Source organism: Euleptes europaea, chromosome 7 (genome assembly GCF_029931775.1).
Source record: "Euleptes europaea isolate rEulEur1 chromosome 7, rEulEur1.hap1, whole genome shotgun sequence".
NCBI lineage: Eukaryota > Metazoa > Chordata > Lepidosauria > Squamata > Sphaerodactylidae > Euleptes > Euleptes europaea.
In genome coordinates, this window is record NC_079318.1 from 41,467,730 (window position 1) to 41,492,991 (window position 25,262).

The 25,262-nt window shown below is 43.7% G+C and overlaps 1 protein-coding gene across 1 annotated transcript; it reads right to left on the minus strand.

Moving 5' to 3' along the window:
* Positions 1-7,656: 7,656 nt before the first annotated feature.
* SUPT7L (SPT7 like, STAGA complex subunit gamma) lies at positions 7,657-21,325 on the minus strand. The gene is made up of 4 exons (XM_056853649.1): positions 20,909-21,325; positions 13,153-13,477; positions 11,678-11,915; positions 7,657-7,977 (listed from the first exon to the last, which is right to left on the minus strand). Exons 1-4 carry the CDS (start codon positions 21,319-21,321, stop codon positions 7,712-7,714), a joined length of 1,242 nt encoding a protein of 413 aa, XP_056709627.1. The 5' UTR covers positions 21,322-21,325; the 3' UTR covers positions 7,657-7,711.
* Positions 21,326-25,262: the final 3,937 nt, after the last annotated feature.

Genomic DNA, 25,262 nt, shown 5'->3' on the forward strand with positions numbered 1-25,262 from the left:
GATTTTTATGTTTCACCCTGCAAAGATCAGCCAAAAAAAAAACCAAGCTCCATTCTTACTGTCGCTTGTGATTCTTCTCTTGGGGCCAATCAGTCCTTTAATGAGCCGATATCCAACTGGATATCCCTGCTAAATGATCTGGTGCATCAAGGTCCGTGTTGTCAGTGTCTGCAGAGATGTTGACGGTGCAGCTTGAGCCAAGGGGTGGTGGCGTGTCGCATTCTTGCTCTGTTGGTTAGACCAGTCACCATGCCAAAAAAAAAAAAAAAGACTTTTCATAATGGCTGTTCCATGCAACCACGCTATGAATTGACTCCCTCAATGAAGCCTCCAACAGATTGTGCCTCCTCCTCCTCCACAGCAATGATAACAATCCATGCTGAGCAGGCCATTGAGGAGACTTCATCAATGTGGATAATAATACGATCCCGTTCTCATTCTATAGGGGGTTTCCATAGCAGCAAATAGGACCAATTCTAACCTCCAATTTGAAGCCCCATTCAAAATGACTTATTTGTAATTAAAAAATAAGAACACCACCTATATACTCATAGAAATACCCGTTATGAACTCTGCTTTCCATTCGCTCAAGTCTGGGAATCTAGCACCACTGTGTGGCCAAAGCGGATAGTTTCATACTTGCTTCAAGAATGTTGGCTCAAGAGAGTTTAAGTAGCCTTTGTGATTTTTTTCTGGAACCCTTGGTCTAAGATCATGGGTCATTTTCCACAGGGTATGCAAAAATAAAATGCTCAGGTCATTTGGGGTTAGCTTTGATCCCTAATGTTTTGACTTTGTTGTGTTGTGACAGCTGTTTATTTGCTTTCTTTGCTCCTAATTCTACTAGTTTCACAGGGAAACACATTTCTGTCTGTAATTTTTTTTGTTTTCTGACCACTTGGAGTGACATCATTAAGTTTTGTACCCCTCACTCAATAGATCCTCCCTGCTAAATTTCAGCCATATAGGAGATGTTTCCATTTCAAAGGCAAGTAAATTTATCTGTTGCACATAGAACAAGGAGAATTGAATTGGTGCCTTAATTTTTCCTCCTTTCTTTGAGATCTTCAAACAAGAATATCTTGCCCTTCTTTGTGCTTTACCACAACATGCTTTATTTCTCTTAGCAATTTTCTCTCTGCTTGACTGGCTTCCAGGGCAGGAAGAAAAATGCTTCAACTGCCTAGACTTTGGACAGGGTAGGGTAACTCAAATCGTGGCTTTGCTTAAAACTAACCCCAGTACATCCTACATGTGAATCAGTGGACTTGTGCACAAAAGCATTGCAATGTTTGGCCTTGAACTCACAGTGGTTGAATGTTTGTCCCCCCAGAGCACCCTTTCCCCCCACCCATTGACTACTTATAAGAATAAAGACACTGAGAAATCTCACATCCCTACTCAGTAGTTCCCTAATGCATTGAGAGATCTGATCCTCCCAAATCACTAACCTATCATATCCCACCTGGCTTAGGGTTACCAGGTGCCTCCTGAGGACAGAGGAACTCCTGTTCCCACCCTTCCTCTGGTGAGCACCGGAAGGAAAATGGGGAAAAACAATGCTGCTTGCTTTTTGATATCACTTCTGGGTGAAGATTTAAAAGTGACATCACCAACCCCTGTGACATTCTAGGAACTGACATAATCTTTATGATATTTGCTGTAGAGTTTTCAGGGATTCCTAGAAGGGGGAGTGACGTCACTTCTGGGTAGGTTGCCTGATCCGGGATGGGAAATAACTGAAGACTTGGGGGCTGGAGTCTGAGAAGGGTGGGGCTTAGAGAGGGGAGGGACTTCAATGCCATAGAGCCCAATTGCCAAAGCGGCCATTTTCTCCAGGGGAACTGATTTCTATTGTCTGGAGATCAGTTGTAATAGCAGGAGATGCCCAGCCACCACCTGGAGGTTGGCAACCCTACTTCTGGGTATTCAACCAGAAATGACATCAAAGCATCTGCAGCATTTTCCCCTCGCAGGCCCCACCTAGGGTTGCCAGCCTCCAGATGGTATCCCTCAGAATGACGGCTAATCTCCAGACTACATGAAACAGTTCCCCCGGAGAAAATGCTTTGGAGGGTGGACTCTATGGCATTGCACCACACTGAGGTCCCTATCCTTCCCAGGCTCCATCCCCAAATCTCCAGGAGTTTCCCAACCTAGAGCTGGTAACCCTACCCCTCATCCCCTGCCAGTGGCCAAATGGGAGCTGGCAATTCTAGCCTCACCACCAAACAGCTCCTGAGGAGTGTGGTTGCAGCCCTGGCATCCCTAGCACATGCATGGAATGTGCATTTCCAAAATGGACCATTTTGTTACAGGGAAGTGACATGGGGGGAGCCTCTCCACCCCCACTTGGCAGTCCTGAGCCAAACTGGATGCCCACATGCTTTTAAAATACCGTTCCCTGCAACTGCTGTGTAGCTGGAGGATAAGTGAGCCAAGTCCAGAGAAATCGTATGGTGTAGTTTTTTCCGCTGTTGGTGATTAAAGACTCTACTCCTCCTGCTCCCTGTCTGTTGTTGGGGGCGGGGAGCTCAGCCTCCACTTCTTTCCTGCCTGCCATGCTTAAGCAAAGAAGTTTGCCACTCCAGGGAAGGCATACAGCCTTTTATGAGGAGTAGGGAAAAGGCCTAACCTCTGATTCTGACTTCTTACCAACCTTAGCATCTGTCATCTGCCTTCATCAAATCCTCACCCCCTAAATTTGCATAGCTCTCTGCCTGCCAACTAGTGCCAGCAAAGTGTTTGTCCTTCTCCTACGGTTGCCAGTAGGCCTGGAGAAAAAGGACCGGTCATTTGAATAGAGGTTTAATGTGCAGAGATGGGCAATTGACTCTTGTCATGGCATAGAGGCAAATAACTTCAGCTGGTAAATAACTAGGGCTGCGGGCTCCAATTGCGAATTGCTGGGAGGATTTTGGAGGTGGGGAGAAGCACCTCAGCATCACGCTGCCATGCGCATTCATTTCCCACAAAAACTGGAAATGACTTCATCACGTTGAGTGGGCTGCTCTAGGATGCTAGGTTAAACCATAGAGTTTTGGCTGATGCCTAGAGCATCCCCCATGACCATGCAATCACTTATGGTTTTCACCAAAAGTGTCATTAAGCTAGACTTGCCAGGCCTCCAGCTTTAGTGAGAGACCTCCCACTTGCAAGTGCCATTGCCTGCTGCTGCTCCGAGAATTTTTTAAAAAGTTGTTATATGTTTATTGCAGTGCTTCCTTGCTAACATTCCAGCCATCTTGCTTTGCACCAATTAGGGTTGCCAACCTCCAGGTAGGACCTGGAGATCACCTGGCATTACAATGGATCTCAATACCACAGAGATCATTTCCCCTGGAGAAAAAGTCTGCTTTGGGGGGTGGACTCTATGGCATAATATCTTACTGAGGCCCTTCCCCCCCTAAACCCCACTCTGCCTATGCTCCACCCCCAAATCTCCAGGATTTTCACAATCTGGAGTTGGCTACCCTATTGAAGTTTTTGACCTGTCTTCATAAGCAGATCCATGTACAGCATGTCACAAGAATCCAACACAGATGCTGACATGTTATGGTAGCAAAGGTCAGTTTTCTCCTGGAAAGAGATGTAACTTTCATATCCACCTAACCTGGAAAAAAACATTCTTTACCATTTCTGCCACCTGTTTATCAAGCAACATAGAGTAGTCCACCAGAACCCCCAAGCTATGAACCTGATCCTTCTGAGGGTTTGTGTGACAGTTTGGGGAAATAGGAAGAGGACTAAAATATTTTTGGCAAAAGACCTCCCCCACACAGCCCAGTGTCACTGTCCACAATAGTACCGGAAAATGATGTTAGGATTAACTGAGGACTATCTGCCCACACCACACTTCCCCATCACAACACCAAGCACATCTGTGAAAGAGACCAAAGTTATGTTTACTTAATAGGCCTGCCAGTGCTTGGCACTATTTACTACTAACCATGCCAGATGTAAATTGTGACAATGTTCCTGAGATAACCTTTTTTCCACCTTTGATCCCACGAAGAACAGAGAATGAACACAACAATAAAAAGGGTTATTAACAGTGGGGAAGGGAAGTAAACTGGAATTCCGAGAACCAGCTTTATTCCACTGAATTATGTGCGCGTGCACACACATATAATTTTTTAAAAGAAGAGTTGGTTTTTATATGCCGACTTTCTCTACCACTTAAGGGAGACTCAAACTGGCTTACCATCACCTTCCCTTCCCTACAACAAACACCCTGTGAGGTAGGTGGGACTGAGAGCTGTGACTAGCCCAAGGTCACCCAGCTGGCTTCATGTGAAGGAGTGGGGAACCAAATCCAGTTCACCAGATCAGAGTCTGCCGCTCATGACCTTGAGTGGGGAATCAAACCCGGTTCTCCAGATCAGAGTCCACTGCTCTCAACCACTACACCATGCTGGAGAGTAGAGAGTTAGCCAAGAACTGCCAAGCTCCTTGCAGGTTTCTGAACCTTGCAGGTTCAGAGCCTTTTTAAAAGATAGACCTCAGCCTGCCCCAAAAGCTTTCCAATCACCTGAACAGACAACATATGAGATCCATATACGTGTACACCAGTCCACTTGAGAACCAACAGAGGACAGTCAACTTGGAGACCCCACATCCCTCAGTGCTTTCCTGGACAGATAATTGCTAACGTTTAAAGCTTTCCATCTATATGATCATTCTGAGCAAATTCTCATTCTGTTTCTAAAAATCATCCCCCACACCCATGACTTGCTAAATCAGGCTTGAAATGTCACTTTTGCTCATGATAAATGTCACTGAAAATGCATGAAACATTGCATGGAATTTAAAAGTCTTCATGTGCAAAAACAAAAGAAAGTCAGCAGCTGGCATACAAACGTTTGAAACAGTACTTAGGGGAACATACAGGGAAGAGAAAAGGTCAAGACTTTACTGCTGGTTTATGAACAAAATACAAGCCAGTCTGATGCATTTCAAATTTTTCTGCCCAAGAAACTCTGAAAAAAAGAGAATCAATATTACATCGCCCATTTATACTGTAGCTATACCATCAAATCAATAGATGTTGACTTTTCCACTGTATTTAACTGTAAACATGAAGTATGACAGCACTGCTTGTTGCCAGTGTTGGTTGCGTAAGTATGCAAGATGGCAAAGGGAATGCTAGAATCAACTGATAGGGTACTTTTCCCCCCAATGAACCATGGGAAGTGTAGTTCTCCAAAGGGCAGCTAAGAAACAACAAAAGAAAAACCTTGCAAAGCTACAACTCCTAGAACTGCTTGGTGTTTTTAGTATAGCTGTTTATAGTCTATTATTAGCCTTGGAACCCTTCCATGTCCATGATGGCAGAGGTGCCTGGCACCCCCAAGAATCTTTCAAGGCAACCATACAAAACCAGGTTTACCAGTAATCCAGGCCAGGCTGTCGAGGGGCAGGGAACGGAGAGCCGGAGGTTATGGAGCTAGAGAAACAAAAACCAAGGACAGGGATATAAGGAAAAATAAGTTAAGATCTTTCTTCCTAGCTACGTAAATATGACTCTGGGGTACAATTGAGCACACAGTTCATGTGTGTGTGTGTAAAGTGCCTTCAAGTTGCAGCCGACTTATGGAGACCCCTTTTGGGGTTTTCATGGCAAGAGACTAACAGAGGTGGTTTGCCAGTGCCTTCCTCTGCACAGCATCCCTGGTATTCCTTGGTGGTCTCCCATCCAAATACTAACCAGGGCTGACCCTGCTTAGCTTCTGAGATCTGACGAGATCAGGCTAGCCTGGGCCATCCAGGTCAGAGCACACAGTTCATACCCTTACTGGATTTTGAAACTTCTGGATAGCAAAATAATATGTGGAGTTCCTGTTGGTGTTGGCAGAACATAATTAGCCTATTCCCATTTTCATTATTTCTTGTTTTTAGGGAGGTTTTTTTGATCACCATGAGAAAATAACTAACAAAATGGAAATAATAAAATGGATTTTGAGATAAGGCAGTGGGGTGGGGAGATATGATCCCACTGCTTGCAAGTAAATCCCACTGCTTGCAAGTAAATCCCACTATGTTAGATGGAGTTCATTCCCAAGTACGCATTGGTGTGCAGCCTTTAAGCTTTCTGTGCATATAATACCCCAGGGTCGTATTTACTGTTTTTATGGACTGGAAATTTGACACACAGAAAATTCACATAACTAGGAAGCAAGATCTCCACTTTTTAGTGCTGTCTTTCACTATCAAACATGTTTGAAACCACAAGCAGGTAAACGTGCAGTCGTATGAAAACCTCAGGCTGCTTTCTGGAGCTCATCAATCTTCACAACTTTTATTTAATAGGCTTTGGAAGCTGGCAGACGTAATTAAGTGATTTCAGTTCCATAAAAGGTAGCATTTCTACCAACCTCTCATTGTGCCTTTTCAGCGGTTAACAAGGTATGCATCTTCATTTTACTCTATTCTTCAGTCCAATTACATTTACAGGGTACATGCTGCCTGTACTTGATTGGTTTGAGGGACTGTAAACCATAGCTCTCAGGGTAAAACTCAAGATTCTATTCCCAAGTAACTGCTTATAAGCTAACAAATGTACTAGAAAAGGACAAGGTTGGTGATGTACCATAAGAAACTTCAAGGCAACATTTGTTCCCTCCCTTTGTTATTTTATTAGAATAAATATTGTCTGCATTAGTGTAAAAAAAAGCTAAGAGGCTATTTAATCAGATACATGCAGGTCCAAAGTAAGTTCTACTATTCTACAGAAACATAATGCAAACTCAGAATTCATTTTTTTAAGTAAGCTTCATTGACTGCAAAAGATAGTTTCAAACCAATGATTTCCTAATTAAATCTTAGATGCAGTGTAACATTGTGAGTGGTACTAGACAGTCTTTCAGGTTCCTTTCAGGTATTTCCCCTTGACTAGCAGGGGCAAAATAAACAAATTTGCTAAAATAATATTGGTCACAAAATCCATTTTTTCTTGGTATACTAGGTTATGTTTTTTAATGGAAGCATATAGATAAAACTTATGAAGTGGCCTATGATAAGGAATGATTTAAATAATGATGTGACCATTACATTGGCAAACAGAAACAGTGTCCCTGGAGCTTGACATTCAAATCCCACTTTTCAGCAGGCTGTGAGTTCCACTGCAGATTCATACTGGACTTAAGTTCCTTGCAGTTTTTGATTCAATTAAAAAAGACTCCATCAAAAATTAGTTGCAGAACTGCGTAATGGTCAAATATAATTGTTGCTATTTTTATACCACAGAGAAAGCAAGCACCAAAATAGAAGTTATACTGTTTTCCCAAAAAAAAAAAGTCTGCCCAACTAGAAGATCATGTGGTCACATTGCCATATGCGATCCCAACAATCTGAAGCAAACATGACAACCCCAGCTAACCTTAGACAAGAATAAAACCATCCTTTACTCAACCAGAGCTTCAGTATAATGATCTTTGCTTAACCAAACAATCCAATCATATTGTGGCACATGTGAGTTTAAGAGCCAGTTCCACTTTAAGCTATCTGGTGTTCTATCAAGATGGTTAGGGTGTGTGCATGTGTGTGTAGAGCATAATCAAAGCAGAATGCAGGTAGGCAGTGGGAGAGACAGTCAAGACAGAAGTGCACGCACACACACACAAGTCTCCAGTTCAGAGCAGAACCTCTTGGTCAGATTCCTATCCAGCTCTGAGTTCTTCGTTGAGCCAATGCAGGCTGTTGCCGACCAAATTCACATCTTCTTCATCTTCTTCTTGCTGCGCTGGTTGAAGACTGGCGAGGATCCCATTAAGCTGTCCGGGGAATGGGAGCCGTAACTGCTCTCGGAGCCGTTTGGGCTCTGCGGCATGCCTGCCTCACTCATGCCCGACATGGGCTCCTCAAACACGTCGCTGCCAAGGACCCCGTGGTGCCCATGGACGTTGGCCTCCTCACTCTCCTGCGGTTCCATTTTCACAGGGGCCAAGTTCCACAAAGGTGAAGTGTTCACTTCACCCCCTGGAAGGGACAGAAAGACAGCAAGCTTGTTAGTCATGAAGCAACAAACATGAAAAGGACACTGGGGGGGGGGAACAGTGTGGCTAGTTTAGAATAATGAGGAAGAGGAGGAAGAGCAAATAAAAGGAAGCAAATGAAACAGAAGGAAAAATTCTTCAAAGCGATCTTATGATTGCTCCACTTCTTTCTTGTAGTTTCATGCAAAAGTACCCAGTGGGACACGCTTCCGCAACCTGGTTACCGGCATATGGAGCCCCCGATGCAAAGAAAACATGTATTTTCAAGGAAAAACAGAACCTCTGCATTCTTAAGTAGAAAACAGTAGCAGAAAAGCACCAATTATGTCAGCATCTTAACCTCTCAGTCTCACACAGTAAACACTATCAAGACTTCAAGATGAATCACTTGAGTCCCCAAATTATCTAGGAATAGTATACTGCATCCTCCCCAACCCCAAGTAAGTGCGTGTTTCAGAGGCACTGTAGAAAAAAACCAAAGAGTTCCAGCAAAACATTAAACTGGTTTGTGTTTTCATTGCCCCAAATTCATACAGCTTGTGATTTAGGCTCCCTTCAATATACAACAGCTCAGATTAAGGTTCTTAAAGTTGTTGGGGTTTTTTTTTTCTTTTTTAACTGCAACATACAGTAAGTGTGTGTGTGTTATGTGTGTTAAGTGCCGTCAAGTCGCTTCCGACAGTGTTTAAGGCTCTGCAAATTGTTTTAAAGACTGTCTTAACAATCTTTTCCCAAGACGACAGACACCATGAAAGCAGTAGGCTTCACCAGCGTGGTGTAGTGGTTAAGAGCGACGGACTCTAATCTGGTGAACCGGGTTGGTTTCCCCACTCTTCCACATGAAGCCAGCGGGGTGACCTTGGGCTACTCACAGTCCTCTGAACTCTCTCAGCTCCACCTACATCACAACATTGTCACTTCCAGGTCACATTAGAAGCTGCATCATCACACAGGGATGACGAGCCCCCCGCCCCGCCCCGGTTTGGCCCGCCAGTTTCTGCCATTTGATCAGTTAAGGCATCAACAGGCAGTGGCCAAAATTACCCAACATGCACAAGCAAATGGCAACCCACTCACCCCAGACCCCAAAATCTCCCCATCTGGGTTTCTGTATGCCCCCACCCCTCCTTTTGGGTCAATTTACAAAATCCTATTTTTCCGCATGTTCTCCCCCCACCCCAGAGTATATAGAAACCCATACCTTGTATGTGGGTTGCTCAGTTTTACTACCATCGTTTAAATTATGGTATTTGCTTTACCAATAGAGATAGTGACAGACTGGGGGGCAGACTAATATGGAAATCACACATCACTCCCCAAAACCCCTCCCAGAGTCTATAAATTGCCAGGGGGTGGAGCATGCTGACTTCCCCTCCCCACTTCTTTTCTTTTTGGAGCATTTCCAGTCCTTATCATAAGTTACACATTTATACTCCTCAGAGCAGCTGGGGGGGGGGGTCCGGAGTTAGGCAGACACCCCTACTATGGCTGTGGGTGGCCCCATTGTACTGCTTTCATCATCCACACAGGGGCCATCCACTTCATTGCTACAGGGATTTCATAACAGTACAAAGCTATAAATAGTGTGTCCTTTTGCTTTCCTAGCCTTTCTTTAAATCTATCCATTACTAGCTAATTACTATATTTTAAAAGGACTGCTGAAAGTTTCAGAACAAATCACCCAGTTTAGCAAGAATTCTCCAGTAAAACACATTTTTCCACCCAGCTGATCAACTGCAAGACATGATAGCGGTCTATAAAATTATGCATTGTATGGAGAGAGTGGACAGGGAGAAGCTTTCCTCCCTCTCTCATAATACTAGAATGCAGGGTTATCTGCTGAAGCTTGAGAGATTCAAAACATATAAAACGAAGTATTTCTTCACACAACATTTAGTTACATTGTGGAACTTCCTACCACAAGATGTGGTGATGTCTCCGAACTTGGAAGACTTTAAGAGGGGAGTGGACATGTTCATGGAGGAGAGGGGTATTCATGGCGACTAGTCAAAATGGATACTAGTCCTGATGCATACCTATTCTCTCCAGGATCAGAGGAGAATGCCTGTTATATTAGGTGCTTTGGAGCACAGGAAGGACAATGCTGCTGCAGTTGTTTGTTGGCTTCCTAGAGGCACCTGGTTGGCCACTGTGTGAACAGACTGCTGGACTTGATGGACCTTGGTCTGATCCAGCATGGCCTTTCTTATGTTCCTCTAACCCCCATCACCCCATATTGACAAAAAGTAACAAGAAATATTCCCAAAGGTCCAGTAGATGACTGTAAATGTGACAAATGGTAAATTGTTAATGATTATCACCCAAGTCTCTCTAAGCCCCCAGAACTCTTGCTCGGGCATGACCTTTAACTTTGGGCAAGAAAGTGTCATGGAATGCTTTCTATTTCAAAGGATGTACCGACACTACTCCTATAAGCATGCCTATTTATCAATTACATTTTTATCCCACACTTCCTCCAAGGAACTCAAGGCAGTGTACGTGTTCTCTCAACCTAATTTTATCCTTACTATTTAGTTACTTTGCCTCATTTACAGTCAGCCTTTCTTGCCGAGACGCAAGGCAATTACAGTAAAAAAAAGAAAGCAATAAAAAGAGTATAATACATGCCATAAAAACGATAAAAATTGCCATCCGTTTTCCACAGACATTAAAAACTATGCCCTTCATAAAAACGCCCTCCCAAAAAATTCCATTTCCAGCAACAACAGCTGTGGGGGTGAGGTAGGTTAGAGAGTCACTGGCCCAAGGTCCATGAGGTGAAGGCTAACTAGCCTTACTGACTCCTATACCATTATAGGACTGAAGCGCACACAGAAAAAAAATCATTGACTAGTTAACATTATCTATATACTGTTCATAGACTGGCAGATGTCAACATAAAACTAATGGACATGTGTGGCAGGTTTGCCACAGACAGGATGCCCCTTCCAGGAATCTCTCCCTCCCTCCCCACCCACACCCTTCCTTTTCTTCCTTTCCACAGACATTAAAAACTATGCCCTTTATAAAGGCCCTCATTTACAGTCAGCCTTTCTTGCAGAGACTCAAAGCAGATTACAGTAAAAAAGAAAGCAACAAAAAGAGCATAATACATACCATAAAAATTGCCATCTGTTTTCCCCAGACATTAAAAACTATTCCCTTTATAAAAATGCCCTCCTGAAAAATTCCATTTCTAGATAGAAAGTATTGACCATATGCTCTTGTATTGTCCATTTTACTGTGAAATTTGTGCGGTCCTTTTAGATCCCTTTCTCTCAAATAATGTAGATCAAGCTGATGATAGTAAGATCAAATTGTTGTTATCCTCCCGAGATTCTGAGACTACTGAATCTGTGGCTAAATTTTTTTGATGAAATTGTTAAGAGGCGGAGGTTAAATGATGTTTAGAGGGTTGGCTTTATTTGATCGACTGCTTGATGGTATGCCAATAAAGGTATTGAAATTGAAAATTCCATTTCTAATAACAGCAGCTGTGGGGGGAGGTAGGTTAGAGAGTCACGGGCCCAAAGGTCACCCAGTGAGCTTCATGGCAGAGAGGGCATTTGAACCCAATCCAGTCCTAGCCCAACCTTCTAACCACTAACATCCCACCAGCTCTCACGGCAATTCTGGTTTCCCTCTGTGACTCAAGGTGCCTGCCAGCCCAACGCAATACATACCTGAAGCTTGCGGAGAGGCTTCTGCTTCCAGGTTGGCCGAAAAACGCTCGCTCTGAGCTCCCAGCACCCCCACGGGCAAAGACTGGTCCCCGGATGCTAGATCCCCTTCCAGCTCCTCGCTCATGGGAAACGTGATGTCGCTGACTGGCTCCTCTTTGATCTTGACAGGCTTGGTGTCTTCGGCTGCCTTCTCGGGATTGACGAGCTTTTCATATTCCTCCGAGAGCTGCTTGCTGACCTGTTGGTAACCGTTTGAAGGAGAGAAAAAGGGAGAGAATGATCAGCTCTCTCGTGCGGAAGGACAGCGGAAAAGGTGTGACAGTGGCAAGCTGTGGAAAAACAAAGCCGGAACAGAAACACCTTATATGATTTTTAAATATGAGAATGAATATGTGCATGAAACAAGAAAACTGGTCTGGCAGAAAAAGCTCTCAGCAGAAGAGTATTGCTTTTTCATAGCTGACCTGGCCACAGACAAAATAAAGACATTCTACAACAGATGCGTCCAGAATATTTGCTTCATTTCCCCCTTTGTCCAACGAGCTCAGAGTGGCAATTATAGGGGCCCCCGCTGAGAGCCAGCGTGGTATAGAGGTTAAGAGAAGTGGACTCTAATATGGAGAACCGGGTTTGATTCCCACTCCTACACATGAAATCAGCTGGGTGCCTTGGGCTAGTCACAGCTCTGTTAGAGCTCTCTCAGCCCCACCTACCTCACAGGGTGTCTGTCGTTGGGAGGGGAAGAGAATGAGATTCTCCTTCAAAAGGTAGAGAAAATCTGCATATAAAAAATTCAACTCTTCTTTTTACTTCCCATTCAGGCACAGACCCATTTAGCTCCAAAGACCACAGCACACTAACTTGCAGGAAAAAGACTCCAGGTTCAATCTTTAGCATGTCTGGTGAGAGGATGAGCAGGCAGCAGCTTGCCTAAAACCCTGGAAACCCACTGCCAGACAATATGAGCTAGATAGAGCAATGATCTGGCTCTGTATAAGGCACTTTCAAGACCATTCTCAGGATCGGAGTTTGCTGCAGCATGAAGAAGAAGAGTTGGTTTTTATACGCCAACTTTCTCTACCACTTAAGGAAGAATCAAACCGGCTTTTAGTCACCTTCCCTTCCCCTCCCAACAGACACCCTATGAGGTAGGTGAAGCTGAGAGAGCTCAAAGAGAGCTGTGACTAGCCCAAGGTCACCCAGCTGGCTTGGTGTGGAGTAGTGGGGAAACCAACCCAATTCCCCAGATTAGTGTCCGCCACTCATGTGGAGGAGTGGGGAATCAAACCCAGTTCTCCAGATTAGAGTCCAAACCACCACTCTTAACCACTATACCATGCAGGTAGAAAGCAGTGTCCACACATATGAACAGCCTAAACCCACACACAACTCACCTAACAGTTTAAAATGCACTGTAAGACAAAGAATACATACATTTCCCATCAGCTCACATCTGAGCATCCTTCTCTTCTCACCTGTAGCGTATAGCTATGATAATCTTTAATGTGGTGTTGCCAGAACTTCTGCAGGGAAAGCACACTGCCAATGCCCACTTCGTGGAACACCTGCTCCATGACATCCGGGAAGGGTGTCTGCCCAAGCCGGGCTTCCCGGTCCACAGCAAAGCGTAAAAGCTTGGTGAACTTCAGGCAGTACTCGTGAGCAATGTCCGTCAGGGTCTCCAGGACGCTCTCATTGGCACTCTCAAAGCCTGCATGGGCCAAAATAGTAGCCATGGACTGGTAGAGAAGTTGACGGCAAGAGGTCCAGCTCAACTCAGTTACCGGCTCTCCTTTGCCTCTGTAAGCAAAAAGACAGCACACAAAGACTTGAGTGATAACTGGGGAAGGCGCTGCTGACTCTAACCAACACTTCAGGCATGCCTAATGTCCTAACTAATTTGAGATAGCTACTCAGACTTCCTGCAAAGATGGCTTTTTTTTTTTAAAGTAAAACATAGCAAAGATAGGTACAACATTTTTCAGAGTTCAAAATAAAGGTCTTGCCTTAAAGTACCTTGCATAGTGGCTGCAACTTGACCTCAAGCCAATACACTCTGACCAGATTTAAACATGGTGCAGGCAAGGCAAAAAGCTTCCCATGCAACTTTGCAGGGAAGTAGTAACTCATGTTAAGTGCTACATTTGCCTGGACAAGAATGCATGCACATCTGCATTGGAAGTATAAGAAAATGCATGCTCCTGAACATTAAACAAAGTATCAGGGCCCTCCTAAGCTAAGCATTGAAATTAAAGTCCATAAGAGAGTGTTCAGAAATATTATAACTGTATTTCTGTATTAAAGATGCCTGGTGATATAGTAGAGGAAAAGTAGGAAAAGCTTCACCTTTGTTGGCTTCAAAAGTATTTAACTAAATAATTTAACTGCAGTCTAATGATTGACAGCTCTGGCTTCCAGCTCAAGCATCTGGATTTTAATCCACAAAGCTGCAGTTTAGAGAGGGTTACAATAACTAACAGAAAGAGGAACTTCAGAAAGCTGGTGCTTTCCTAGTCAGTGATATTAATAATGTAAAGAGGAATGCTGGTTTCTCCCCGCTGCCTGCTGGCTATGAAATGTATAGTAGACCTTCTCTCTGAACAGAGTACAGTGACACATCTGTCAAGTCAGATAAATCAAACTTAGCCTTTGGGGTTAATGGGGTTTCAGGCATCATAAACTGGGGCATTTTCTGTTTTGATCACTTAAAATGGCAGGCTGCTACCTATCAGACACCCCCCACACACACACACTGAAGCAATGAGAAAGATTCTTTGACATAAGGCAAGGCCTTTCCCATTTCAGTAGGAAAATCTTAAGGCCCATTTCCTGTTTTACTAGCAAGTTAAGGCGAAGGAATTTGGGCTTATTTCATATGTGCAGAAACAGCTGAGGCTCACTCAAGTAAAATTATGGGGTTGAAATGATAGGTGAGCAGGATGCCAGCAGTAGGTCTAAAGAAGATTGCCTTCTCACAAATTCTTCAGTTTTATGAAAGATTTCACTGCTGAGTAGCATTCTCTAGCAAACGAAATGCATAAAAATTGTATCATTTGACAAATTTTAAATAAGATCAAGGATGACGCTGGTAAATTAACAAGTAGGGAAGCTGTCTTTCCTTTCTTTATGTGGCTGTATCCTAATATGGCTGTATCTGCCTGTATCCTAATAACCACACGTACGTTTCCTTTCAACAGTCACCAAAAGCAGTCATCGACGTAACACTAGAATAGCTCTGTCAAGCTGACGTTCGCTAAAATAAATTTGAGCCGGCCTTAACAGTTTCCATCACCATTTTGCAACCCAGACAGCTAAAACAGGGTTGGATCTCATGGATCCATTCTGCTAACTACGGCGCTTACTCCAGCACAAGGTGACAGCCCTTTCTGTCAGCAAATGGCTCCCTGTACTAGGGTAGGAAAGCCCTACCATTAGCAAAAGAGATCTATAGGATCTAGAGCAGGGGTGGGGAACCTTTTTCCTGCCAAGGGCCATTTGCTCATTTATAACATCATTCAGGGGCCATAACCAGGTGTAGATCTCACGGCGCAGGGGCAGGGATAGGCTAGGGTTGCCAGGTCTCCAGCCACCACCTGGAGGTTGGCAACCACAGGAGAGGCCACACAGAGAAGGCCTGGAGGGCACCCCCGCTCCCCCCTCCCTGGCGGGAGGGCAGCCAGCAGTGGGCCCTGAGCAAACAAGGTGCCAGGGGGGCGCTGCCAATCCTCAGGGAAGGAAGGGAGGAAGGAAGGAAAACAGAGAAATGGAGGGGGAGAGAAGGACGGAAGGAGACAGACAAAGAAAGAGACGAGGGAGAGAGGGGGAGAAAGGAGGAAGAGTGACAGAAAAAGAGGAAGAGAGAAAAGCCTTCCCCTCACACACACCCGCACTCGCTGGCCCCACGTAACCGGGTCCCAGGCTCCCTGCCTCCCCCAACACACACACACGCAGTCCCGCACGACCAGACCCCAGCCTCCACGCCCTCCCACCCCGGGTCCACAAAAGGCCCTCCAAGCCCGATCGGCTCCTGCGCCCATGTTCCGCCACTGGGACCCACCGGCCTCTCTCCCCCCCCCCCTCGCCGCTTGACAGACGGCGAGAGGGGCTTACAGTGTGCCGCGGTGTTCCTGCATGCCGTGACTGTAGGGGGCAGCCTTGGGGGAAGCGTCCCTCCCCCTCCCCCCGACCAACAGTCGACGAGAGGAGGTCCAAAGGGCGCCGCGGCCCCAGGAACACCCTCGGGGAGGGCTGCACTGTGCTGCGCCTCCGCGGCTGGGCCCTGAAGCTCCCGAGTTCCCCGAGTTCCCCATCCCTTATCTAGAGCCAAGCAACTTTAATTCTCCTGCTGTGGCAAAAGACAAGGCAACTAAAGCTTTCCGACCCACTCTCTGCTTGCTCTTGTCATCTTCCCTCCTTTCCATTTGACCTTCGCATGCTGAACAGCAAATCTGACATGCCACTTGCTGCACTAGGTGAGGGAGGGGTTGAACGACAAGTCGAGATTGGGAACTGGCTAGGCATGGTCTAATTATTGTAGAAATGAACTTAACTGTGATATTAACAAACATATTTTGATCTAATTCAAAGCGGATGTATTGGACACGGATGTTTTTGTTATAATTGAATTAGATAAATAATACAAAGAGAGAAACAATGTAAATTAAAGGATCAGAGGAGGGGAGAGGGGAAGTTGAAGAATTATACTTTTTAATTATGTGAAATGGAATGTATAATGATTTGGAAAAAAAAATATTTAAAAAAAAAGAGATTGGGAACTGGATGGAGGATGCTGCCTCGTCTCCAGCTTTACTGGGTGATTCAGTAATACACATACAGTACCCACCTCAGGCCACGAGATGCCTGGGAGAAAGGCATGTATATAAATATTTTAAATAAATTTATCCAGGTAGCAAGACAGCGACTCCACCTGAAACAGAGCAAAGGGGCCACAATCTAGCAAAGAGTTAGATGCTGTGTAAACCACCGAAATAAACAGGATTAACCAGATCTAACTTACCATATATAATCGAATATAAGCCAACCCGAATATAAGCCGAGTAACCTAATTTTACCACAAAAAAACTGGGAAAACTTATTAACTCGAGTATAAGCCTAGGGTGGGAAATGCAGCAGCTACTGGTAAATTTCAAAATAAAAATAGATACCAATAAAATTACATTAATTGAGGCATCAGTAGGTTAAAAGGTTTTGAATAACTTTAGGTTTTGAATCAACAATAACTTTAAAAGTACAAAAACCTTAGCTCAATCAGCAACCAAGCTAAAACACAAGAGTTAAAATCCTTCTAAACTGGATTCCTTATCATCATCTGTATGTCCTAACAGAGCTTCAGCTGTAGCTGGTGTGAGGTTATCAGCATAGACATTGTCATCATCACTGAGTTCGCAGTCATCACCATCACTGCTGTCGTTCTCATACAAAGCGCTGTCTTCACTGCCATCCATAGCATTACTAATGCCACATTTCTTGAAGACGTGTTGCACCATGTCCTCTGGAATCTCTTCCCATGCATCACGAACCCACTTTGCTATCAATTCTATGTCGGGCTTCGTCAGATTTCCAACTTTTGTCAGTCGGGCTTGACCAGATGACATCCATTCATGCCACATCTTTTGCACACGGTCTTTGAAAGGTTTATTTAAACACACATCTAGGGGCTGCAATACAGATGTAAGCCCACCTGGAATAACAGCCAAAGTAACTTGAGAAGACTTTGCCAATTTTTTTAATGTCATCAGATGTGTGGCCTCTGAACATATCCCAAACTAGCAATGATGGTTTTTCTTTAAGGCTGCTCCTGCTGGTCCGTTCCAAATTTCTTCCAGCCATTTTTTTGTTCTGTCTTCATCCATCCAGCTTTTAATATGTGTGCGCACTGTAATTCGTGATGGGAATTTGACCTTTTTAGGCAAGGTCTTTCTTTTAAAAATAATGACAGGCCGCAACTTAGTTCCATTAGCCAAACATGACAGAGCGACTGTGAAATGGTTTTTTTAATTTCCTGTGGTTCTGAGTAAAATAGTTTTGAATCCCAAGCTTGCCACAGTTCTGTGGTTGGAAGATCAAAGGTCATAGGTGTTTCATCCATATTCCCAATATCTCCGAGGTCATAGTTATGGATCCTTCTTTGTTTTATGATGAATGAATGGAATGACATCACTTTTTCATCAAGGTCTTTTGGCAACTTCTGTGAAATCTTTGTTCTTTGCCGCAAACATAGGGCAAACCTATTCATGAAGCGGTACACCATCCTGCTGACGCAACAAAATTTTCAATGCCTGGTGCTTTTAATTTGTCGTCTTTAGCCATTTGAAGGGCACGTAAGCGAATTCCCATGCGTGTTATGCAGTAACCATTTTGACGACACTCCATAACCCATTTATGCAATTCAGTCTCTAGAGCCCCATATGAAGTCGTTAAACCACGTGGAGCTTTTTTTGCCTTTGGAATCTTTTCCAAGTCAGCTTTCATTTTCCGCCACTCCCTCACTTGTTTTTCGTCAACACAAAATTCCCTACTTGCAATACTGTTATTGCTTTCTTCTGCTATTGAAACCAGCTTCGTATGACCTGCGTTTTTGTTTTGGTCCAGGATTAGAAGTATTGGGATCCATTTGTAACATGATTTAAAAAAAAGACTTTGAAAAAGAAGTGCTAACGCAACACATGCAGTAACACAGTGCGTACACAATGCAGCGTGTATATTATGAGCCCTAACACGTGCTCCTCCGCCCCAGCCACACACCCTCATCCTACGCCATGCGCGCGCTCCCCCTCGGTGTCAGGCGCCTCCATTCTTCCCCCGCCTCCTCCTCTTCCATCCTTGCCGCTCCGTCTTTTTTTCCCCTCAGGGGCGGCGGCCGCTGGAACTCTCTGAGGAGGAAGAGGGGGTCGGAGGCGCCCCTCAACCCACACTGCTTTACTGCCTCATAACAGCCGAAGCCCCCCCTCCCAGCCGCCCTCACTGAGGGGAAGCCTGCCAGTCCGCCCTCCCTCCCCCCCAAGGGACCCTCCCGTGCCCCCTCGCTTTCCCCCCCACACCCGTGAGGTGGGCGAACGGCGCATGCGCAGAAGATATCAGCAGTCATCGGACCACCTACAGAGGCTGCAGGCACCCACAGATGAGCGGGAGAGACCGGAGAACACCCGCACTGCACCGGAGAACAGGTAAGTGGGACCCTCATTCGAGTATAATCCGAGGGGGGGTTTTTCAGCATAAAAAATGGGCTGAAAAACTCGGCTTATATACGAGTATATACAGCATACTGTTTTGTGGTTAGAAACTGGCCTCTAGAAAACAGGGTTGGAAACAGGTGAACAAGTTCAGGATACAGGGAACCAACAAGTGATCCTTGCCTGCTTATGTTTTCACATAGGTTATGGACAAGCCAAACATCGCCAAGTTCTGAGCTGCAAAAACAGAACTTTCATTCTGTATAACAGCTGACGTTATCAGTGTGTTGGTGTAAATAAATTTTGTCACTGGTGGTGGGATACACATCTGGAAACACTGATAATTTTACAACAGGTTAGTTCTATTTCGTTATTTACTTTTATCTCCTTTGGGGGGTTTAGTGTTTAATTTTTAATTTAGCTTCTGGACATTTTTGTCATTTAAATACTTGTGTGAGCAATTTATCATACTTAAAGACCTATGAGTGGTGCTACTACTTTACATCTGGCCACACAAGATAATGTATATATGGTTTCCTTTTCAAAAAATATTTAAAAAGTTGGTTATAATAATTATAATTGTCATTTTAATTTGGATTTCTTTTTTTCTCCCCCCCCCAAAGGGTTTCTAATTTCCAGATGCATTTTTAATTATCATGTTTTATATATATGACCATTGAGGAAGGCCCAAGAGGCCAAAACGTGTACGGTCTATTGGTCATTTACATTATGTGTATCATCAACTGAGCTGAATATTTCTTTAACAGTTTGCACTGGTGGTTTTACATGTAGCCTGTATTCCAGGCATAGTGTTTTTATCATATCTATTGTGTACACTTAATAAATGTAATTATTCTATAAGATTTTATAATTTCAGCAGCCAGGGTGGTACTAGCTGCAAAATGGAAATCAGATGAAGGTCCCAATATAGAAGAATGGAAGAATAAATTGGCAGAATATGCTGTGATGGCAAAACTAACTAATCTAGTAAATAAAAGACCCAGAGATTTTTTTTTAAACTGGAGGTTTTATTATGCTTACGTCAGAATAGCATAAGCAAGGAGTTTAGAATGGATAATATTAAAAATGTGTTTTAAAGGGTTTTTTGTTTTAAAGGTTTTTTTGTTTAGCTAAACAGAAATATAGAACTAGAGAATACATTATATTTTAGAATGTTAGCGATTAAATTGGGACATAAGGTATTTTCACACCCAGTGTGTGCATGTGTGTGTGTGTGTATATATAACTAAACAGTAGATAAGATTTTTGAAACATCATTGTAATCCCCTATTCCCCCCACATCATTTTTTAATGTTCATTCCTTTATTCTTTTGAAAATAAAACTTATTTTTAAAAAATTATAATTTCCAGCTCAACCTGTACTTGTATGGTTGAGCTTCCCCCTTTTGAGTGCACGTTATATGATCATATACGATCAGGCCCTCTGATTCCCTTGTTAGTGGATTGTCCCAGACCTCTCGGAAAACATCGTCCAGTGCTCCTTTTGTCAGACACAATACCAAATTTGTCTGTTAGTATGGCTAGATTTGCCTGGCTGGCAACTAAAATAAGACAAAATGCACTTAAGGCTCCGGAATAACCAACCTGTGATTAGAATCTCTACTGTTTTATGTATACTTTGGAAGATTTTCTCTTTATTCCAGTTTTTAATCTCCTCTTCATCTTTATCTTTTGTATTATCCGTTCATAACTATTTATGTATATATTTAATTACAATTTTGGGGGATATTTGATGGTCTATGACTACAAATAAAGTCTGGTGTTGTTGTTGAGTTCCCCTCTCCTTATTAATTGTCTATTTACTCTAGGACTATACAAACCATTTCTGCGAGGAGCAACATTACCTCAAACAGCTCAAACTGTGGATGCTGTGACTTTTCAAATTTTCACCTCCTATAAATCCTGTGGCACTTACTTTTAAGTAAGCTTGTTTAGGACTGGATCAGAACCTCCCTCCCTTGCATAGGTCAAGCCAAGGACAGCAGACCACTCACCCCCAAACGGCGCTACCACCCACCTGTAAAAGTCACTCTCTGGGTCACTGTGCCTCAGCTGAAATGGCATCTTGGGTACTTTGCTATCCAAAGGAAGCAAGTCGTCAGGGAGGGGAGGGGAGCCAGGGCAGGATGGCAGTGGCTCACTCTCTTCCAACTTGATGCCCTCTGCTTGCTGCTGGTTCTGCGCCTGAGCCGTGGCAATGAGGCTGCGCAGCCGTCTGTTGTGCTGGATGAGCTGGATGGTGTGAATGGTGAGGCTGCAAGGCTCTGAAGGGACGTCCAGCATGGTGGTCGGCCTGGGCTTGTTGGCTGAAGGCTGATGTAATGGTGGATCCTGGACCTCCACAGTGCGGAACTCCCGCTGAAGCAAGTCGAAGGAGCTGCGGTTGGCTTGGCTGGAGGAAACCGGGATCTCACCCCAATAGCGCAGCATCTTTTCTTTTCTTGGCGCACCAAAGTAGTTCCGGTTGCAGAGTCACAAAGAGTCTCTCCCACTGCAGCTTCCTTGCCACTGAAAGAGATTACCTTTTTGAACTTGTTTGAAAGACAGAAGAGCAATCCACAGCTCAGGCCTTACTGAGTAATGTAAAAGTGGCAATGCAAAATCTTCTTTAGACATTTATGATGTCAGTGCCCCAAGGAAAACTGGTGTGCGTGCGGGGGGTGGGGGGAGGCTGAAAAATTACAGCTGCATTTTACAACTATAGCAAACTGTTGTTCTTTTTTTTATGCTAAACTTGTGGAGAAGTAACTCTGCTGGATCCTGACCCACCCCATTTATACCATATGTTTGTATCACTTTTAATTTGCAACATGCTTTACAATCTTTACTGAGTTTGCCCTCATAACCACCATTGGAAGTAAGTCACAATTATTTCAGTTTTACAGAAGAGACCCTGAGCCTATAAAGCGGTGCCCCAAACCACATAATTAATCAACGGCAAAGACAGGATATGAACGCAGCATGCCAAACCCAAGCCCAACTATTCTATGAAGGACATGCTAGGTGGCAGCCACATACCCTATCTGCATAAAAAGCAACAGCTGGATCAGATTTTTACAGGTGCGTGGGTGGAGGACCCTCTTTTTCTTTACATTTTCTTTTTAACCCTCTTTTTCTTTACATTCCTGAACTCTCCCATTTCATACACTTCCCCCCCCCCCAGCCCAATTTCAATTCCAGAAGTGAACCAGGTTGGGAGAAAAGTGCCTAAAATCACATAGGTAGGAGTTGTAATGCAGGGAAGAGTTAAGTATTCATTCACAGATACCCCTCACATATATTCTACACACAAATAGGGCTGCCCTGTCACATTTATTTTGGCCCTAAGTCATACAGCTTTTCAGATGACTACCTAAAAACAGTGGCTTTCTTGCCTAAACCAGATTATGTCATTCTTCATTGGATGTAGGATATCAAAGAGCAGAGATGTGGGAGATGGTACCAGAGAAACACAGAGAGGCAAATTTCACTGCAAATTAGAACAGAGATATCCAATGGTGCAAGAATGGCATAGACAGTATGGAAAGAAAGTGATTTATATAGTATCCAAGATTATCTTTACAAAAGATCTCAGATTACTATAATAAACTCTTGTCAGTTTTACCTTTCCATTTCCCCAAAAGTACAGTTCACATGGTTGAGAGAGTTCCTCCATTCTTCCCTCTCTATGTATTTTCCAATAGCTGATCAGGTCCTCAGCTTTGAAATGAACTGTGAGATAATTAAACTATGAACAGGCAACAGCACATGAATCAATAATACAATATCGATCAAAGTATACTAAATACCAGTTCAGGCATTTATTTCTTAGTTTAGGGTGCCCATAGTTTAAAGTGGGTAGCCATGTGGGTCTGTAGTAGAAAAGCAAGATTTGAGTCCAATAGATGCCTGATGAAGGGAGCTTTAACTCTCAAAAGCTGATACCCTGGAAATCTGGTTGGTCTTTAAGGTACTATTGGACTTGAATCTTGCTCTTGGCTGCCCATAGAAAGCTAATTGTGACAAGTTAACCCAGTAGTAGTCATATTGCCTCAGCTCTCCATTACTTAAACAAGATATATACAGAAAACACACACACCACCTCTCCAGAGAACTGTTTGAGGCCACTCAAACAAAAATACAATAAGAGTGTAAAAACCAAGCATAAAAGATGATAATCAATACCAGCAACTAAACAAAGAGACCAATAACCTTTTAGCGGTCCCCAGCCCTAGGAGTGTGTGGCAGTCCTCGACAAGGGCCAGGGCTTTCTCGACCCTGGCCTGGTGGAATTTCCTTCCTTATGACATCAGGGCCCTGCAAAACCTTAAAGAGTTCCACGGGGCCTGCAAGATGGAATTATTTCACCAGGCCTACAACTGAGGGCAACCACAAGTTGTCATCTGTGCTGGCCTCCCAATCTTCTCCCCTATCTTATCTATCTATAAAATTATGGGGGGGGGGGAAACTGTCTGCTCTGCCAGGCCCTCAACAGCTATGATCTGATTGTGTGCCATATGTTGTAATTTAATATTACCATACATTTTAAGAGTTTAATGGTTAAATACTGTGATTTTATTGTATTATTGTGATTGATTGTTGTTATCCACCCTGAGCCCAGTCTAGGCTGGGGATTGAAGGCGGGATAGAAATCCAAATAAGTAAACAAATAAATAATAATAAAAACATAAAACAGTATAACATAACATTCAGCAGCATCAAAAATGTAATTTTATGTATTTATTTATTATTTCAATGTAAAGCTCGCCCTCAATGGGGAATGTTAAGTAGTATTCATAGAATAGCCATCAGGCCCAAAGCAAGCCATACAACCAAATTTAAAAAGGAAAGAAATGTCAATTACAAAATGGGTAGAACGGTGTTGACACCAGGCAAGCCTCAAGGGGAAGGGCATTCTAGAAGCAAGTCACCACTAATGAAAAACAAATCCTGTCTCTGATTGCCATCCAGCTTCACTAAGTACAGGTTTGAGGAGGAGAATCTTCGATGGGAAGCTGCACCAGGACAGTGCAATCCTATGCAAAGTTACTCCAGTCTAAGTCCATTGAAATCGACGGGCTTAGACTTGTTTAACTCTCCTTAGGATTGTGCTGTCTTTCAACTAACAGATTGCTGTAAGGTATACAGCTGGATGTTACACACATTCAGTAGCAGTTATCTTTTTGTGGCTCCCTTGCATAGTGTAAGCACTCCCCCATCCACCCGCCTTAACATGGCCAACCAAAGCATGCACTGAAAAGTGAATTAAGAGAGTAATCTGTGTGTGTTAAGTGCCGTCAAGTCGCTTCCGACTCATGGCGACCCTATGAATCAATGTCCTCCAAAATGTCCTATCTTTGACAGCCTTGCTCAGATCTTGCAAATTGAAGGCTGTGGCTTCCTTTATTGAGTCAATCCATCTCTTGTTGGGTCTTCCTCTTTTCCTGCTGCCCTCAACTTTTCCTATCATGACGGTCTTTTCCAGTGACTCTTGTCTTCTCATAATGTGATCAAAGTTGGGTAGCCTCAGTTTAGTCATTTTAGCTTCTAGGGTCAGTTCAGGCTTGATTTGATCTATAACCCACTGATTTGTTTTTTTGGCAGTCCACGGAATCCGCAACACTTTCCTCCAACACCACATTTCAAAGGAATCTATTTTCTTCCTATTTGCTTTCTTCATTGTCCAGCTTTCATACCCATACATAGTAATAGGGAATATGATGGCATGAATTAATCTAGTCTTGGTGGCCAGAGTCACATCCTTACACTTCAAAATCTTTTCTAGCTCCTTCATGGCTGCCCTTCCCAGTCTCAATCTCCTTCTAATTTCTTGGCTGCAGTCTCCCTTTTGGTTGATGGTGGAGCCAAGGAATAGAAAGTCTTGAACAATTTCAATTTCCTCATTGTCAACCTTAAAGTTGTGTAATTCTCCTGTAGTCATTACTTTTGTTTTCTTGATGTTCAGCTGCAGTCCTGCTTTGGCACTTTCTCTTTTAACTTTTAACTCTTTTAACTTTTAACTCTTTTAACTGAGTAAAGAGTAATCTACTCAGATCCATTCAGTGGGATTTGCTTCGAGGCAACAGTTTTTAGGATTGCCCTGTTAATCACTCCAGGGTCTGCTGCGTGCTTACTTGGGAAGTCTCAGTTACCGAACTCAATGAAACTTACTCCCAATTTTTAAAAAAATGCACCGAATAGGACTGGACAGCTGATCCACTACCTGCAAAGTTTGTACAACGGTAGGAGCTACTCAAGAACAACTGATTCGAAAGAAAAAGACTTGGTCACGGGTGTACCCATTACTAGCACAGAAGGCTTGCTTCAACGAGGCAATGTGCGTGGGGGTGCCGAAAGGCTCCCTGCATAAGGATAGAGGGCCATCAAGGCCA

Coding starts and splice junctions, on each gene's coding strand:
- SUPT7L (XM_056853649.1), bottom strand. CDS start 21,321: ATGCTGCGCTATTGGGGTGAGATCCCGGTTTCCTCCAGCCAAGCCAAC. Junction 13,478..20,908: donor CCAGAGAGTGACTTTTACAG/GTGGGTGGTAGC, acceptor TTTTGCTTACAG/AGGCAAAGGAGAGCCGGTAA. Junction 11,916..13,152: donor ATCATAGCTATACGCTACAG/GTGAGAAGAGAA, acceptor GGTTACCAACAG/GTCAGCAAGCAGCTCTCGGA.